This window comes from Macaca thibetana, chromosome 19 (genome assembly GCF_024542745.1).
Source record: "Macaca thibetana thibetana isolate TM-01 chromosome 19, ASM2454274v1, whole genome shotgun sequence".
NCBI classification, from domain to species: Eukaryota; Metazoa; Chordata; class Mammalia; order Primates; family Cercopithecidae; genus Macaca; species Macaca thibetana.
Window position 1 is genome coordinate 8,461,907 of NC_065596.1, and position 17,185 is coordinate 8,479,091.

Sequence of the window (17,185 nt, forward strand, 5' to 3'; positions counted from 1 at the left end):
TCTACCATCTTGTCCAGACCCACCCCCAGGGCCTGGTCATGTCCATGTGGCCTACAGGGAAAATGTGGACATAAAAATCCTTGGACTTTAAGATGAGCTTTGTTTGTTTTCCTTAAGTGCATTTATCGATGTAAACAGAGCATGTTAGAGATTCCCGGGGAGAGCAGACTATTGCTGATATGTTGGTTTTAATTCAAAAGAAATGATGATGCCAATGGTTTGGATCGACAGCAGCTTAAGGAGGAAAAAAAAAAAGAAAGAAAGAAAAAAAGAAAAGGCTCCCGGTGACACCCCTCTGGCTGGGTTGACCTGGTCCCAGTCGCAGTCTCTACGGGACAGCAAAGCTGTCAAAACAGAACCCAATGATGACGGCTGAAAATCAATCCAGACTGCTGTGCGGTCAGCCTGCCGCCGTGGAATGCCTCGTGTCTTGGCCATGTCCAGCCGGGGGTACGACACGCTTGTTCCCGATCACCCAGGTCTGCCACTGGAAGTCAAAGCCTGAATTGCTTCATGGCACTACAGATCTGGAAAAATAAAAATCTCAGCTAGAAAGAACGTCCGATTTGGAGACAGTGGGAGGACACGAAGGAGTTGGGGGCCATTTTGGTGCTGAGAGGAGGGTGCCCCGACTTCAGGAGGGCCATGTGACGGCTGTGGTTGTGTTTTCGGGGTCACTTGTAGCACACACAGCGTCCCTTTGATGCTCGCTGGGGACCGCAGATGGGCCTGCGGACCTAAGCCCTGGTTGTGGACCGGAGAGGCTGCTCCACGCTTCTTTCCTTCTCAACGCTTTACACAGGATTTCCTTCATTTGTGCTTTCCTTTGGTTTAACAGTTAACAAAGAAGAGTGAGGGGGCAAAATGGTTTGTCACTTGTCCAAAACAGAGAAGAGGTGGAAGTGGGCGCCAGATCTCCTGGGTGATGCTTCCCGGGCCTGGCGATCGGTTGCCTTGCTCAGGGTTTGGGACCTGTTGCTCCTGGAACCACCGCTGACCTCCTGGGACCTCGCTTCCATAGTGGGGGATGTGAACGAGCCTCCTGGTGGAGCTTTGTGTTGCAGTGAGGCCACAAAGCAAAGGCCCAGAGGCAGAGGCCTGACACTGGCTACGGTCGACAGTCGCACCTTGACTCCCTCTCTCTCTCTGGATGTACGACGTGTGGGTGGGCCTGTTCAGCAGACGTTACAGGAAAAATAGCAAATTTTTAACTTATTCCATCTCCAAAGTTGAAAAAGATCAGACAGTTACTAAAATAAACAATTTCTCAATTGCATTTTGGTGGCCGCGGGGCCCGGTGGCCACGGCGTGGGTGGGGCATTGGAGGTGGGAGGGCCCCGGCTGAGTGAGGGGCTCACTCAGAACAGGCACAGTCAGCTGGCCCGAGCAAGGCTCAGAGTAAGGCGGTGTTCCTCACAGAAGAACACATCGGAAAAAGCTGCTCCTCTTCTGCTGGTCCGGTGTGATTTTGACTCCCTGGTTGCTCCCCTGGGGGCTGTTGCCTTCCTGAAATCACAAGAGGTTTTCCGAGGTTATCACTGAGCAGCGCTATGTCTCACAATCAAGCAACCATCCATCTAACCATCTATCCAACCATCCATCCAACCAACCAACCAAACCAACGAAACCAACCAACCAACCAGCCATCCAACCATCCAACCATCCCTGCATCATCTGCCAGGTCATCCATCCGTTCCCATTCCAACCATCCAACCATCCAACCAGCCATCCAACCATCCATGCATCATCTGCCAGGTCATCCATCCGTTCCCATTCCAACCATCCAACCAGCCATCCAACCATCCATCCATCATCTGCCAGGTCATCCATCCGTTCCCATTCCAACCATCCAACCATCCAACCAGCCATCCAACCGTCCATCCATCATCTGCCAGGTCATCCATCCGTTCCCATTCCAACCATCAAACCAACCAACCCGCCATCCAACCATCCAAACATCATCTGCCAGGTCATCCATCCATTCCCATTCCAACCATCCAACCAACCAACCAGCCATCAAACCATCCATCCATCATCTTCCAGTCCATCCAGCTGTCCCCTTCCAACCATCCAACTAACCAATCAACCATCCATCTATACCCTTTCAACCATCCATCCATCCACTCACCCATTCCCTTCCATCTATCCACCTGCTTCCAACCAACAAACCAATCCACCAACCATCCATCCCTTCCAAGAACCATCCACTTATCCATCCCTTTCCAACCACCCATCTCCTTCCAACCATCCATCCCCTTCCAACCAACCAACCAACCATCCATCCCCTTCTAACCACCTCATCCAACCAACCAACCAACCAACCATCCATCCATCCCTTTCCAACCATCCATCCACCCATCCATCTCCTTCCCCATCCACCCTCTTCCAACTAACCATCTCCTTCTAACCACCCCTTCCAACCAATCAACCATCCATCCATCCCCTTCCAAGCAACCACCTCCTTCCAACCAACCATTCGTCCATCCCCTTCCAACTAACCAACAAACCAATCATCTATCTATCCAACCATCTCCTTCCAACAAATCAACCATTGATTTATCCCCTTTCAACCAACCATCCATCCATAATCTACCCATCTATCCAATTCTCTTACAACTGATAATTTGTTTTTCAAAAACAGATCTATTTTCCATCTGCTATCTACCACCCCTTCCAATCAGTCTCTCATTTATCCACCCACCCCATCATACCCTTCCCAGCACTTTGGGAGGCCGAGGCAGAAGAACTGCTTGAGCCCAGGAGTTTGAGACCAGCCTGGGTAACAAGTGAGATCCTGCCTCTTAAAAAAGAAAAAAAATGGCCAGGCGGGGTGGCTCATGCCTGTAATCCTAACACTCTGGGAGGCCGAGGCAGGCGGATCACTGAGGTCAGGAGTTCAAGACCAGCCTGATCAACATGGTGAAGCCTCGTCTCTACTAAAAATACAAAAATTAGCCGGGCATGGTGGCATGTGCCTGTAATCCCAAGTACTCGGAAGGCTGAGTCAGAAGAATTGCTTGAACTTGGGAGGCAGACGTTGCAGTGAGCAGGGATTGCACCATTGCACTCTAGCCTGGGCAACACAGCGAGACTCTGTCTCAAAAAAAAAAAAAAAAGGAAAAAACATTAGCCAGGCATGGTGGCACGTGCTTATAGCCCCAGCTACTTGGGAGACCGAGGTGGGACGATTTCTTGAGCCCAGGAGTTGAAGGCTGTGGTGAGCTGTGATGGTGCCATTGCACTCCAGCCTAGGTGGCAGAGTGAGACTCTTAAAAAAAAAAAAAATCACTTTTTTAACTAATAAAAAATTAAAAGAAAAAAGAATCAAACCTTGACCGCTATACTGAAGAAAAAAATTACAAGAAAATCCCAAACTGTTGTTGGTCAGTGCATTGGTTTCCATGAGCTGTTTCCCATTTTGATTTAATGGCCAAAGAGCTGCTATTAAATCAATCGCGTGCCTCATTGTTCAACTCACCACATCTTAGAATTATAAAACAGATTTGCTTACATCAGATGTAAACTACTTGAATGGCATTTTGTATTTTACGTGCATTCTTGAGTGACGAGACTTAACCCACAAATAGAGTGCTGTGTGCTCCTCGATTGGACAACCAATGTAACATGGCCGGGAAAGGGCAGTTGCTGGCATCAGGGTGAGGGAAGAAGGGTCGCGACGGTGTTTAGGCACTAAATGCCCCCAAAGTACGGGGAAGTGATTTGATTCCGTCAAGAAAGCGCCATTGATACTGAGCGCAGTGGACTAGGAAATCACTAGCATGGTAATCATAAAAAAGCAAGAAACGAATGAGAGGGTGGATGGGGAGGGATTCACGCAGACTTCCCTGGAGGCCTCAGAGAACCCTGGGACACAATGAAGGTCACAGAGCTGTCACAACTTGTAGCATCTGCGGCTGGGGTGGGGCGGAGGCAGGTTCTCGATCTGCCATGCTTATGAAGACGGTGAGCCACTAGTTATCAGACACTAGCCCTGGCCCTGCCCAAGTGACCTAGGAAGCTTTTCTCCGAGGCGTGGCTCTCTGTCCTTGCACACCGTGTTGTCTTTCTGGCCCTCATCTTAAGTGGAATGCAAAGGGCCGTGTGACCCCTGCTAGCCTGGGGACTCACCGGGCATGGCCTTGTCTGCTTGGGTAGTGTCCCCAGGCCGGCACTGCCTGGTGCTGATGTCCCAGCCACACCTGCAAACTTCCCCCTTTCCCAGCAATGTCCCATGGGGTCTGGCTGGGCCCTAAAAAGCAGGATCTAGGGCGCGTCATGTCACTGCTGCTAACGACAATGGCTGGATCCCAGAGATCTACTCGGGGATCTGGGAAGGATGCACACTCACCAATTTTTTGTCCATTTTTGCTTTGATGTCTCTGGCCAGAGTGAAAAATGCCTGTGGAATAAGCACACTGTGAGTCCTCGGGATGGCAGGACCCCGAGTCCTTAGCCGCCTGTGTAGAGCAGATGTGGCAGGACAGCTTCCCAGGCGTGGGCCTCCCATTTGGCCCTTTGATGCCCGCCTCTGGCAGTGGGTTCCGCTGGCCTGTCCGACCCCAGCTCCTGTCCTTCCCCGGCTCCTTCTGCCTCCCAACCACCCTTACTCTCTGATGCCAACTCTCCGATGCCAACTCTCCGATGCCAACTCTCACTTCTGCAGAGCACCTTAGCATTGACAGGACTTACCCATGTGCCACCTCCCCTAAGCCCTGTGAGATGGGGCGACACTCAGTTGGCCAGAGAGGAAACTGAGGCTCAGAGAGGACAAGTGACTTGTGCAAAGGCACCCAGCAGTTAACCGATCGATCCAGAAGAATCTAGAAGGAGTGCCCAGTTCTTCGTCTCTGACTCCTAGGTTCTGTCAGCTCTGGCCTCCCTTCTAACGGTCAGGGAAAAAGGCAAGCAGCTCTGTGGCCAAACAAGCTTCGCTCGGAGGCCCTGCCTGGCAGGGCTGGGAGCGGGAGCAGGTTCATCTCCCAGCACAGCCAAGGCTTGAGCTGCTGTCACAGTCTTGAGGAGAGGACATACAGAGACAGCGGGAGGCTAATCCCAACATACATCCCCATGACGTGGGAGGTTCTGGAGAGGAGAGCGGCTTGGGGTGCAGAGGAAGGCCCAGGGGAGGCTGAAGGTGTTCTTGGGGAGGGGCCCCCTGGGCCGGGCCCTGACTAGAAAAGGGAACCTGGCAGGCAGAAAACGGGGCACACAGGAGGGGAACGCAGTGAAGTACTGGAGAAGGGAGCAGCCCAGGTGGCCTGGGAGGGAGGAGGGGGTGGGCAAGGCCTGAGTCCTGGGTGGCAAACACCAGCTGTAGCCGGCAAGGGAGGGCCTTCCGTGCCAGGCGAGGAGTCTAGCTTTTGTCTTCACGTCAGCACAGAGACTTTAGGTCAGGAGTGACATGGAAGATCTGCTTTGGAAACATGACTAGGATGGGGAAACATCACAGGGTCAGCTGCAGGGCTGGGGTCACCCCGTGGAGAGGGGAGGGCGGCATGGGCCCAGGTCCCATCAGGGCTCCCTGCTGCGTCTGGGCTTTTGACCGGGACCTCTCCACAATAAGTGGTGTGGCTGAGAGTGTAAACACAGGGCTGGGTCTCTCTGAGCCTCAGCATCCTCACCTGTAAAACCATGCCTGTTCTCCAGGGCTGCCCAGAAGCCCGTGAGATGCATCCTAGGTGCCCTGTGTGGGGCCTGCCCGTGCTGATGGCACCACATTCCCACGGGCTGCCTGTGCCTGGCACATGGCATTGCCCAGGAAATGTCCCTCAGAGGACTGACTGGCAGCCCTGAGCCCGAGGCTGGTCCCTCTGGCAGGACCTCCTCGGAGGACGCCAGCTCCCCCTTCAGCTTGAAGGAGCCGATCCTGCAGGCCCCATGTCTCCCAGCAGGGCCCAGGACTCACATTTTCCACGTTGATGTTGGCCTTCGCGCTGGTCTCCATGAACTTGATTCCATAGTCGAGGGCCAGCTGTGAGAGAGGGAGGCACACGCATGAGCTCACCAGCTGCCGGGCGCATCTGAGCTTGCCCAAAACAGGGGCTGAAGGCGGGGCTGGCGCCAAGAGGGAGCAGCAACGGGACTGGGGCTGTGGCAGTGACTTCCTGGGTCGCTCCCTTGATTCTATAGTGGGGAGCCCATTGTGAATGCCCCTCCACAGTGCCGCGCAGGGCATGGAGTGCTGGGGATGGCAGCTGAGACGGGAGGGGGGCAGGGGCCTGCTGGGATCAAACCATGGCTCCATTCCCCACTCCTGTGGTCTTAAAAGCCTGGAGTGGGACCATGGTAGGTTTTGATGAGCTGCCCGCAGAGCGCACCCAAGAAGCCCTGGCTGGGTGTGTGCTTCTGCCATCCCACGGCATGTGCCCCACTGGGGTGACCAACTTATCCCAAGCCCCTGGGGCAGAGAGGGACAGGGGAAGGCACCGGGGAAGGCCTCTGCACAAGAACCCCAAGACCCCGAGGCCCTCTGCCCCTTGTGCCACCATGCCCACCTTTTCTCCCCGTTCCTTGGAAACTTGTCTCTTGTCATTCACATCACACTTGTTCCCGAGTATCATCTTTTCGACGTCTGCAGAGGCGTGCTGAGAGGGAGGGGGCAGATGGGGGATCAGACTGGATGACACAGGCTAGGTGCCTTTGCCAACACACAGCCTGTCCCCAGAAATCAGAGCAGTGGGGTCAGGACTGCTAGGTACAGCCTGGCATAAGGGACAAGCTGAAGCTCAGAGAGGCCGAGCAGCTGGCCCCATGTCACAGTCAATGCCAGGGCCGGGGCCAGAGTTCTAGCTGCTACTCTGAGCAAATGTACATTTTCTGAAATGCTTTCTGGCAGCTTCTATGGCTATATCAATCAGGCCCCCGCACCTGGGCTGCTGGGCGGCTCTAGCCTATGGGAGGTGAGTGAGGCTGAGATATTTACCCCCGACCTTTGCTTTCCTCCCTCCCTCCCCAGCTCCTCTGCAAGAGGCCCCAGCTGTCGTCCTGGGACCTTCTGCTCTGACATTTTTTTTTTGTTGTTTTGAGATGGAGTCTTGTTCTGTCTCCCAGGCTGGAGTATAGTGGCATGATCTTGGCTCACTGCAACCTCCGCCTCCAGGTTCAAGCGATCCTTAACCTCCCGAATAGCTGAGCTTACAGGCATCTGCCACCATTCCAGGCTAATTTTTTCTATTTTTAGTAGAGACAGAGTTTTACCATGTTAGCCAGGCTGGTCTCGAACTTCTGACCTCAGGTGATCCGCCCACCTTGGCCTCCCAAAGTGCTGGCATTACAGGCGTGAGCCACCACGCCTGGCCCTGACATTTCAACTCTCTCTTTTTGGGCTCCAGAAACAGGCCGTGCCTGAGGTGGCCGCAGGCATTTCACCACACTGTGTGGTGTTGCCCTAACTCTGCCCTCATACCCAAAGGTGGCTCCTTCGTCAAGCCTCCCTGGGTCCCCATGGAGCGGACCACACTTCCTGGAGGACAGGGACACTGGAAACTGCTGTCTTCCTCCACCAGCTCAGACTTGGTCTCTGGAACGTACTGCGCCACTCCCTGCCTTACTTCCCATGAACCAGAAGGTGGCTCCTGCCCGCTGGCCAGAAACAGAGACCTTTCACAAAGACCAGGCTCCCCTCTCCACAGATGAAGACAGCTTCCCCAGCTGGGGCGCAGCCCTCTCAGGCTCACTGGGGAGGTGAGCCCAATGCAATGACTCATAAATGAGGGGGTGGCCTCTCGGCCTGGCCTGGGAGGTCCATGAGTCCTGGGTGGACAGTGATACGCCCTTTTGCTGTGGCTTTATAGATGGGAAAAGTTCTCTGGCTGTGCCTCAGACCTGAAGCCCCACCTGGTTAGTTATCAAAAGCTGCAGGTGCCGGCAGCCGGGAAGGCTTTGGGGGTGAGGTCAGCTCTTTGGGGAGCAGGAAGATGAAGATGCTGGCTTTGGGAGGGGAGGAGGGGTTGGCCTCCTTCTCACCCCTCTATGGTTCAAAGTCTGAACACAGGTCGTTTGCACCAGGTCACACCCTGCTCCGATATAGCTTAAAGTACAACTGACGCCTGCTCACCACACCCTCCAACTACAAGGGTCACACCTGTGCTAGACCCTTCCTTCTCTAGAAAGCACCCAACACTCATGGTGACCACAAGCTTGGATATCCTTTCTCTTATGACCATGACACCGGCCAGATCCAACAGCCCAGCTGGAGGGGTGGGATCCAAGGGGCTCTGGGTGGGGCCAGGCCAGTGTGTGGTCCCTGGGGTCGGCTGCCTGCATCTCAGTCCCTGCTCCCACCGTGTCCCTGACTAGGAGGCTGTTGGCAAGTGGCCTGTCTGTGTCTCTGCACCTTGGCCTTCTCATGGGTAAACCAGAGGGCTCTGGGACAAGGACTGAAGCAGGGACAGTGGGAGGTGCTGGCGGGCCTCACCTCCTCAATGTTGCGAATCCAGTTCCGGATGTTGTCGAAGGACTTCTCGTTGGTGATGTCGTACACCAGCATGATGCCCTGAGCGGGGAGAGGAGACACAGGTGCCTGATGGGCTGCAGGCTCTGGAAGGGAGGCCGCGGTGGCACCAGAGAACAGTGGTGGGGAGCCCAGCACCCACTACACAGCCAGGCCCATTAGCTGCCACCCTCCCCACCACTGTGGAGCCCTGGAAGCCAGCCCCCTCCTCTCCATCCCTGTGGCCCTTCTGCTGGGTTCTGGCACCAGCCTTGTCCTGCCCCCTGGGCCACTGAAGTTACCCTTCTGCCTCACAGGCCAGCCGCTGCCACGCCCTCGCTGACAAGCCCGGCTGGCTCCCCTCATGGCCCACGGGGCGGTGCAGCCTGATGCTGGGAGCTGCTCCACAGGCCCACTGCCAGCAGTGCTCCCCTCACACTGACCCTCCCCTGCAATCGGCCTCCTCTTCACCCCTTGCTCGCCCCACGCTCTGCCTGAGCCACCTCTCAGGCACAACTGAGCCCAGGGAGTCCTGACCTGACATCCACGCAACTTCCAGTGACCCCACCACAGAGGGAACCAGCTGTGTGAAGATGGAGCCGGGAGCGCCGAGGCCCTTCCAGTTCCCTAACCTAGATGTGAGCAACTGGGAGACGGCCCGTGGGTCCTGAAAGAGCTTCGGGGCAGCCCCGCCTCAGCCTGGGTCCACAGCCTGACCACTGCTGTGGACAAGGGCAAACATGCCCATGCAATGCAAGGGGAAACTGAGGCACAGAGAAGTGACCTTTAAGATTCAAGCCTGGGGGGCCTAACTCCAAAAGCACTGATGACACCTATCCTCTCAGCAATGTCCCTGGGCCTTTTTCAGCCCCAGAACCCACATGCAGGAGCCACCCTCTGACGGTCTGTGTGTGGTTCTCGATGTCCTTGTGAAGTGCCCACAGTGGGCCAGCCTGCAGTGCCATCACAAGTTCCCCTTGGTTGCCGGGCATCCTGGGCTCCAAGGCATGTGGCCTGCTCACGTCCAGGCCTGGCTTTCTTCCTTCCTCCTCGTACCTGCTCCCCAGGCCCAGCTCTGCATCTGTGGCACCTCCGAGGGCACTGATGACTTCTGCTGCTGGCCAAGTTGTCTGAGGCCATCCAAGTTTGCAGAATAAGGACACAGGCCATGTGGTAATGGTGAGACAGGTGTGGGTGCAAGAGTGTGGGACAAAACCACACAGATGGGGCAGGAAAGTCACTGCAACCCCAAATCCCTCCGGGAATTCGGGGACATGAATAATGGCCTCACAGTCAGCCGCAACCATGGCAAAGAAACTCAAGGCTGCAGTGGCCCATGACATCTGCCATGTCCCAGCCACGGTGGGCACAACCTGTGACTGTGACATGGTCAGGGACCAGGAGCATGGGGCCTTTCATCCAGGGACCAGACCCTCTGAAGGCCCAGGATTCCTGCCTTCACCACTAAGTTGTGACATGTGCCCAAGACTCAAATTCCTGGATTTGTACCTATTTCAGGGAGCTGAGGGGAGAGAACCTGGACGTTAGTGGGGCAGTGGGTAGAGCTCTCTCTTAGAATCAAGCAGAAGCACCTGGAAAACACTGAGCCAGCCATGCTATTCCAGGTTCTCCTGGAAACAGCCCTCAGGGCTCCAAGTGACTATGTTCCAGGCCCCCATCTGGGCAAACCTCACAATGGGTCTCTAGGCATCCAATGCTTCCCAAACTTGGATTTTGAGGCCCAAGGGTCTAGGAGCATGCTGACAGAGATGAGGACACAGCGGCAATGGTGGCGCTGTCCCATATGACTGCTATTGGCTACACAAGGCGCTAGGGCACAAGAAACATAGCTGCTTTGACCCGAGGAGCTGGATTTTCAATGTTTTTTTTTTTTTTTAATTAATTAATTAATTAAGTAGTTAAGTGACGGATTCTTTTTTTTTTTTTTTTTTTTTTTTTTTGAGACGGAGTCTCGCTGTGTCTCCCAGGCTGGAGTGCAGTGGCGTGATCTCGGCTCACTGCAAGCTCCGCCTCCCGGGTTCACGCCATTCTCCCGCCTCAGCCTCCCAAGTAGCTGAGACTACAGGCGCCCGCCACCACGCCCGGCTAGTTTTTTTTTTGTATTTTTAGTAGAGACGGGGTTTCGCCATGTTAGCCAGGATAGTCTCGATCTCCTGACCTCGTGATCCACCCGCCTCGGCCTCCCAAAGTGCTGGGATTACAGGCTTGAGCCACCGCGCCCGGCCAAAGCGACGGATTCTTGCTCTGTTGCCCAGACTGGAGTGCAGTGGTGCAACTTCAGCTCATCGCAACCTCCGGTTCCTGGGTTTAAGCGATTCTCCTGTCTCAGCCTCCTGAGTAGCGGGGATTACAGGCACCTGCCACCGCACCCGGTTAATTTTTGTATTTTTAGTAGAGATGGAATGACACCATGTGGCCAGGCTGGTCTCCAACTCCTGACCTCAAGAGATCTACCTGCCTCGGCCTCCCAAAGTGCTGGGATTACAGGCATCAGCCACCGTGCCTGGCTGGATTTTCAATGTTAATTGGGTAAATTCAAATAGCCACATGCAGCCAGTGGTGGCATCTGTTCAGGTTAGCCTGGGTCTAGGAGGATGGAAAGCCACAGTTATCTTGGTGCTGGTTAAGGACGTGGGTGCTGGAGACAAACAGCCCAGCCCAGCCTAGCCATTTACCTGCTGAGTGAACTTCAGCAGGGAAGGCCACCGGGCCAAACCTCAGGTTCTTTGTTATAAAACAGGGATGACAATGGCGCCTGCGAAAAGGGGTTCACAGCCAAAATGCAATGACACAATCTGAGCTAAGACCTGGACCCACTGTCTGGTGCGGGGGAGGGCTTGGTCATCAGGACAGGGTGGAAGGTGGCTATTTTGGCTCAGAGAAGATCGGAACAGGCTCCAGGTCACACAGCTTTCTCCAGAGGCTGAAGCTCCCCAAGACCCCAGTGCCCTCAGGCCCTTGCCCACCCTCCACCGGAGCACTGTGAGGTGGGGGGGTGGGAAGAAATACATTAATTTTACTGAGGCACACTAAGGCTGCAACCCACACGAGTGGGTTTCCACGAGGTTTCAGATGCCGCGTGGGATGCTCTAAAATACATAATGCCTCCATTCATCTCCACCCTCCACAAGTCTTTACTGAGCAGGTTCCCCCAGGCCAGGCAGATGGCAGGGACCGTGATGTGGTGCTGCCCTCATCGAGGAAACAGGCAGTTGCCTGAGCAATTAAATGACGGGGTGTGCCAAGGAAAGAGTAGGGAGCAGAGGGACCTGGGAATGGGGAGAGACGGCCATTTATCCTCAGCACAGCCTGGGACACAGTGCTATGCTCTGTTCCATTTTCCAAGTCAGGAGATGGAGCTCAGTGGGCAAGCCAGGGTCTTAGGCCAGGTCCAGGGGCTCCACCTCCTGCTCCCTCCACCCCTGAATGCCCTGCCGTGTACACACAGGGCCCCGAGACAGGACCTCCTCCCATCCCTGGCCACCTTCTGCATCTAGTTAAGGCCTGGCCCAGAGAAAGTGCTTGAGAAATGTTTTGAGGGATGATGAGTGAGTCTTCCCGTCATGTCATCCCGCCTCAGGCCTGGGTGACAGATATAACAGCTGACAACCCAGGGCAGGTCAGTTCCTGGAATATCTTCAAGCTTTTGGTAGCAAATTCCATAGAGACAGATAGGAGTCATGTGACCACTCCTAAAAGCTGGGGCATGCCGGCTCCGACCGCACTGAGCTCACCTGGAAGAACCGGCTTCCTGTGTCTTCCTTCATTCCCATAGAATTATGTTTCCACTTTATTTAAACCCTGCATTGTCTCTGCAGCCAGAAGGCGAGGTATGTACATGGGGGTGGGCTGGGGCACAAGCCTCTTCCTGAGACTAACTTGGGACCAAGGAGCCCTGAGGAGTTGGGGCACAGGCTCCACAGAAACATCTAGGCTTCAGTAACCAATGCACAGTGACGCTCCCATGTTGACTTACACAAACAAACAAAAAATCCCTACCATTGCGCCCCTGTAGTAGGCCGTTGTGATCGTCCGAAACCGTTCCTGACCAGCCGTGTCCCTAAACATGAAGAGAAGGGATATGAGCAACATTAAAGGAAAATAACTGTCCCCAGTAGGAGACAAGGAGCATCTCCCTGGGATGCCTGGCTTTCTCACGGGTCATCCGCTGTGACACCTTCTTCTGCTGAGGCAACACCTTCTAATCTCCCTGTTATTACAGGGAATGACACTGTGGCCTGGAGGGGTTAAGGTCATTTGATGTGGCAGAGCCATAATGGGATCCCTGACCCATGCATCTTCTCTTCTGCACCTTTGCTTCTAGGGAATTCTCCCTGGAGTTTCTGGTTCACAGAAGAGCCAGTCATGTGGCTCAGGAACATAGCTCTTGCTGTTGGGGGTGGCTGGGACTCCGGAAAAGCTTTCAGGCCTGCCATCTTGGTTTGAATGGTGGGGAAAGTCTCTCCTCATCTGCATGACAAGGAACACAGGGCCTACTGCCCAGGAGGTGATGCCTGGGTAAGACGCACCCATGCCCAGTCCAGCTCCTGGCTTGAAGGGTACTTAGTGTTTGGTTCAAAGGTAACCTAACTGGCCGGGTGCAGTGGCTCGCATCTGTAATCTGAGCACTTTGGGAAGCCAAGGCGGGTGGACCACCTGAGGTCAGGAGTTCAAGACTAGCCTGCCAACATGGTGAAACCCTGTCCTTACTAAAAATACAAAAATTAGCCAGGTGTGGTGACACATGCCTGTAATCCCAGCTACCTGGGAGGCTGAGGCAGGAGAACCGCTGGAACCCGGGAGGCGGAGGCTGCAGTTAGCTGAGATTGCACCACTGCACTCCAGCCCGGGTGACAGAGCAAGACTCCATCTCAAAAAAAAAATGGTAACCTAACTGGCCTGGTGCAGTGGCTTACACCTGTAATCCCAGCACTTTAAGTGGCCGAGGCGGGTGGATCACTTCAGGCCAGGAGTTCGAGACCAGCCTGATCAACACAGTCAAACCTAATCTCTACTAAAAATACAAAAATTAGGCGGGCATGATGGCGCAGATCTGTAGTCCCAGCTACTTGGGAGGCCGAGACACAAGAATCGCTTTAACCTGGGAGGTGGAGGTTGCAGTGACCTGAGATTGTGCCACTGCACTCCAGCATGGGTGACAGAGTAAGACTGTCTTACTCTGCACCACTGCAGAAAGAAAGAAAAAAAAAAAAAAGCCAGGCATGGCCTTACTCATGAGTCTTACTCATGACAGAATAAGACTGTCTTACTCTGCACCACTGAGAAAAAAAAAAAAAAAAAAAGCCAGGCATGATGGCTCATTCCTATAATCTCCGCACTTTGGGAGGCTGAGGCCAGCGGATCACCTGAGGTCAGGAGTTTGAGATCAGTCTGACCAACACAGTGAAACCCTGTCTGACCACCACGGTGAAACCCTGTCTTACTAAAAATACAAAAATTAGCCGGGCATGGTGACAGGTGCCTGTAATCCCAGCTACTCGGGAGGCTGAGGCACAAGAATTGCTTGAACCAAGCAAGTGGAGGTTGCAGTGAGCTGAGATCATGCCACTGCACTCCAGCCTGGGTGACAAAGTGAGACTTTGTCTCAAAAAAAAAAAAAAAAAAAAATTAAAGGTGACCTAACTGATTGGCGGCAGAGCCAGGGCAAGACTCAGGTCTTTTGTCTCCAAGCCCAGGGTTCCTCCCACAGCCCTGCAGGGACCCAGAGGGCTCTGTATGTCTAGATTGTGCAGAAACACCTTGCTTGGAGCTAAGCTGACTTTCTGACACCAGCCACAGAAGACATGAGTAGTTAAGAACAGTCATTTTTGCCGGGTGTGGTGGCTCACGCCTGTAATCCCAGCACTTTTGGAGGCCGAGGTGGGTGGATCACCTGAGGTCAGGGGTTCGAAGTCAACCTGGCCAACATGGCGAAACCCCGTCTCTACTAAAAATACAAAATTAGCCAGGTGTGGTGGCGGGCGCCTGTAATCCCAGCTACTTGGGAGGCTGAGGCAGAAGAATTGCTTGAACCCGGGAGGCAGAGGTTGCAGTGAACTGAAATTGTGCCACTGCACTCCAGCCTGGGCAACAGGAGCAAAACTCCATCTCAAAAAAAAAAAAAAAAAAACCAGTCATTTTTTTCTTAACCACAGTCCTTAGAAGAGTTTTGAGTCACTAACCTCACCACGATTGCTAAAAGCAGAAGCAGGAAGGCAGGAGGAAAGTGAAACTTCTGCCTGCCAGTGCAGCGTCACTTTGGACTTGGGAACAAAGGGTGACGTGGCACCAATGTGCCAGAAGTGGAGAAACTTCCAAGGCTTGAAACTTACAAGGCGGCCAGAGCTTAACTTACTACCAAAGTCTGTAGGATGGACTGTGCGTTAAACCTACCCCAGACTGCCGAAGTCAGATTAAGAGGTGAACAGTAGGGCTGGGCGTGGTGGCTCACGCCTGTAATCCCAGCACTTTCAGAGTACGAGGCAGGTGGATCACCTGAGGTTGGGAGTTTGAGACCAGCCTGACCAACATGGAGAAACCCCATCTCTACTAAAATTACAAAATTAGTCAGGCGTGGTGGCGCATGCCTGTAATCCTAGCTACTAGGGAGGCTGAGGCAGGAGAATCGCTTGAACCTGGGAGGCGGAGGTTGCAGTGAGACAAGATCACACCACTGTACTCCAGCCTGGGTGACAAGAGCGAAACTCCATCTCAAAAAAAAAAAAAAAAAAAAGAGATGAATAGCACCTGGAGCCAAGGGTACCCGTGGGGCTCCCTGAAACTGGCAAGTGGGGGTGACGGGTCACACTTTGAGACTTGAGGGAGGACGGCTTCACGGCCCGTCTCCTGGCACACTGCTCCCACTCAAAGGCACTTGCCTGGTTTGGGTGACAGGGAAATTGCACTATGCTCTTAGATGTGACTTCTCTTTGTTTTGCTCAGGGCCAGTGACTCTATGCAAGTGGCATGTGTGCAGGGCAGGACCCCACCATACCCGCCACCTGAACTCAGTCTCAGCAAACTAGTCAGGCCAGCAAGGGCGACTTGGAGTCTCCCCACTTCTCTAATTGTATGTGCACGGGAAGTCACCCTTAGTTCTCAGGAATGGAAACAGGTCTCACCAGGGGGCCCGGACTTGGCTTAATTTCAGTTCGGGGTTTCGGTCTGTATGCTAGGAAGGGAGGCCAGGCCTGCCCCAGGAGAGAAAAGAGGAAGTGAAGTTGGACCTTTATGCTTCTGAGTGGGTTAGGAGGCTGAAAAGGAAACTGTCAGCTGGGGCATCTCGCAGTCCCTGCAGGCGTCACCAGCACCTGGCACCGAGAGGGCTCTCTCCCTGTTCAACAGAAGCAGCCCACTCTGAAGCTCAGACCCAGATGGTGCCCATGGCAGAACACTGAGCTAGCCGGGGCTGGGCAGCTCTGTGCCTATGATGCTATAGGCCCTGGCGCCCTGCAGCCAGCAGAGCACAGCTCTCTGGGCTGAGTATAAAACTCCAGGAGCTTCTGGAGAAAGCCCCATGTGCCAGGACTGGGCACCAAGAGACGGAGGCCAAGGTCACAGGGAGGGCAGAGGGAGAACGCCAAGGGCTTCTGGCTTGAAGCCATTGCCAGGTGGAGAGAATGACAGAGAACAATGACTCTTACCATATCTGCAGTTTAATTCTCTTGCCATCGAGCTCTATGGTCCTAATTTTAAAGTCAATTCCTGAAAGAAAAGGAAAAAAGGCGCATCACTGTCAGCCCATTTCCCAGGCTGTGTCTGAGCTGGGCGCCACCAACCTGTGCACGTGACAGTTGTCGTGGCTTATGGAGACCCTGCCTGGCACTGGGCATGCAGGATGTCGGAATATCCAGATTTGGAAACACTTGGAGATACTTCCCCTCTCCAAGGGCCGATGGGAGCAGTGCAGAGCAAACCCAGGGGGCATGGGTGGCAAAGCCTTGCTCTTGTCCCTTGCTGCCAGCTGACCCCGCCTCCCTGGCCCAGGCAGTTGTACAGAGTGGGTCTCAGCAGAGCCCTCTGCAGGCCTGAGTCCCTCGCTCCGCACCACCCTGCAGCTGACCCCCAAGCACACAGGGCCTTGGGTCCCACGATGCGTCCATGCACATGGTCAGTTTCTCTCTTGCCCCCAGCTTTTGTACACGCTGTTCCTTTTCTGCAGGTGGTCTGTGTCCCACCTGCCCATCACCTGGGCAAAATTCCCCTCCTTTAAGGCCTCCTTGAAGATCACCTCCTAACAAGCCTTCCTGACCCCATCCTCCTTGTCTCTCACCTCCTGTTTTCATCCCCTTTCCCCATGGTGACCTTGCAGCCACCTTGATGTTCCCCAGGCTCCCACTGTTCCCCCTCAGTCCCCTCCCTAGCCTTCAAAAATACAGCCCTAACCACGTTACACAGCTAACCTCTGCTCCAAACTTTCTTTCTTTCTTCTTTTTTTTGAGACGGAGTCTCGCTCTGTCACCCAGGCCAGAGTGCAGTGGCACGATCTCGGCTCACTGCAGCCTCCGTCTTCCGGGTTCAAGTGATTCTCCTGCCTCAGCCTCCCAAGTAGCTGGGACTACAGGTGCCCACCACAATGCCCGGCCAAGTTTTGAACTTTTAGTAGAGATGGGGTTTCACCGTGTTGGCCAGGCTGGTCTCGAACTCCTGACCTCAAATGATTCGCCTGCCTCGGCCTCCCAAAGTGCTGGGATTACAGGCATCAGCCACCTCACCCGGCCCTCTGCTCCAAAC

General features: G+C 54.3%; 3 protein-coding genes across 7 annotated transcripts in view; all 3 read right to left on the minus strand.

Annotated features, from left to right (window-relative positions):
* AP1M1 (adaptor related protein complex 1 subunit mu 1) overlaps positions 1-17,185 on the minus strand; it is a 212,477-nt gene that overhangs the window by 102,585 nt on the left and 92,707 nt on the right. The window lies entirely within an intron of this gene.
* FAM32A (family with sequence similarity 32 member A) overlaps positions 1-17,185 on the minus strand; it is a 182,885-nt gene that overhangs the window by 63,165 nt on the left and 102,535 nt on the right. The window lies entirely within an intron of this gene.
* RAB8A (RAB8A, member RAS oncogene family) overlaps positions 81-17,185 on the minus strand; it is a 405,903-nt gene continuing 388,798 nt past the window's right edge. Inside the window, exons 3-9 of the mRNA XM_050769822.1 lie at positions 16,096-16,156; positions 12,452-12,512; positions 8,417-8,494; positions 6,495-6,584; positions 5,906-5,971; positions 4,349-4,399; positions 81-1,506 (exon numbers count right to left, since the gene is read on the minus strand). Of these exons, the coding sequence (XP_050625779.1) occupies positions 1,414-1,506; positions 4,349-4,399; positions 5,906-5,971; positions 6,495-6,584; positions 8,417-8,494; positions 12,452-12,512; positions 16,096-16,156 (500 nt within the window). The 3' untranslated portion in view covers positions 81-1,413. The remainder of the gene's footprint in view (positions 1,507-4,348; positions 4,400-5,905; positions 5,972-6,494; positions 6,585-8,416; positions 8,495-12,451; positions 12,513-16,095; positions 16,157-17,185) is intronic.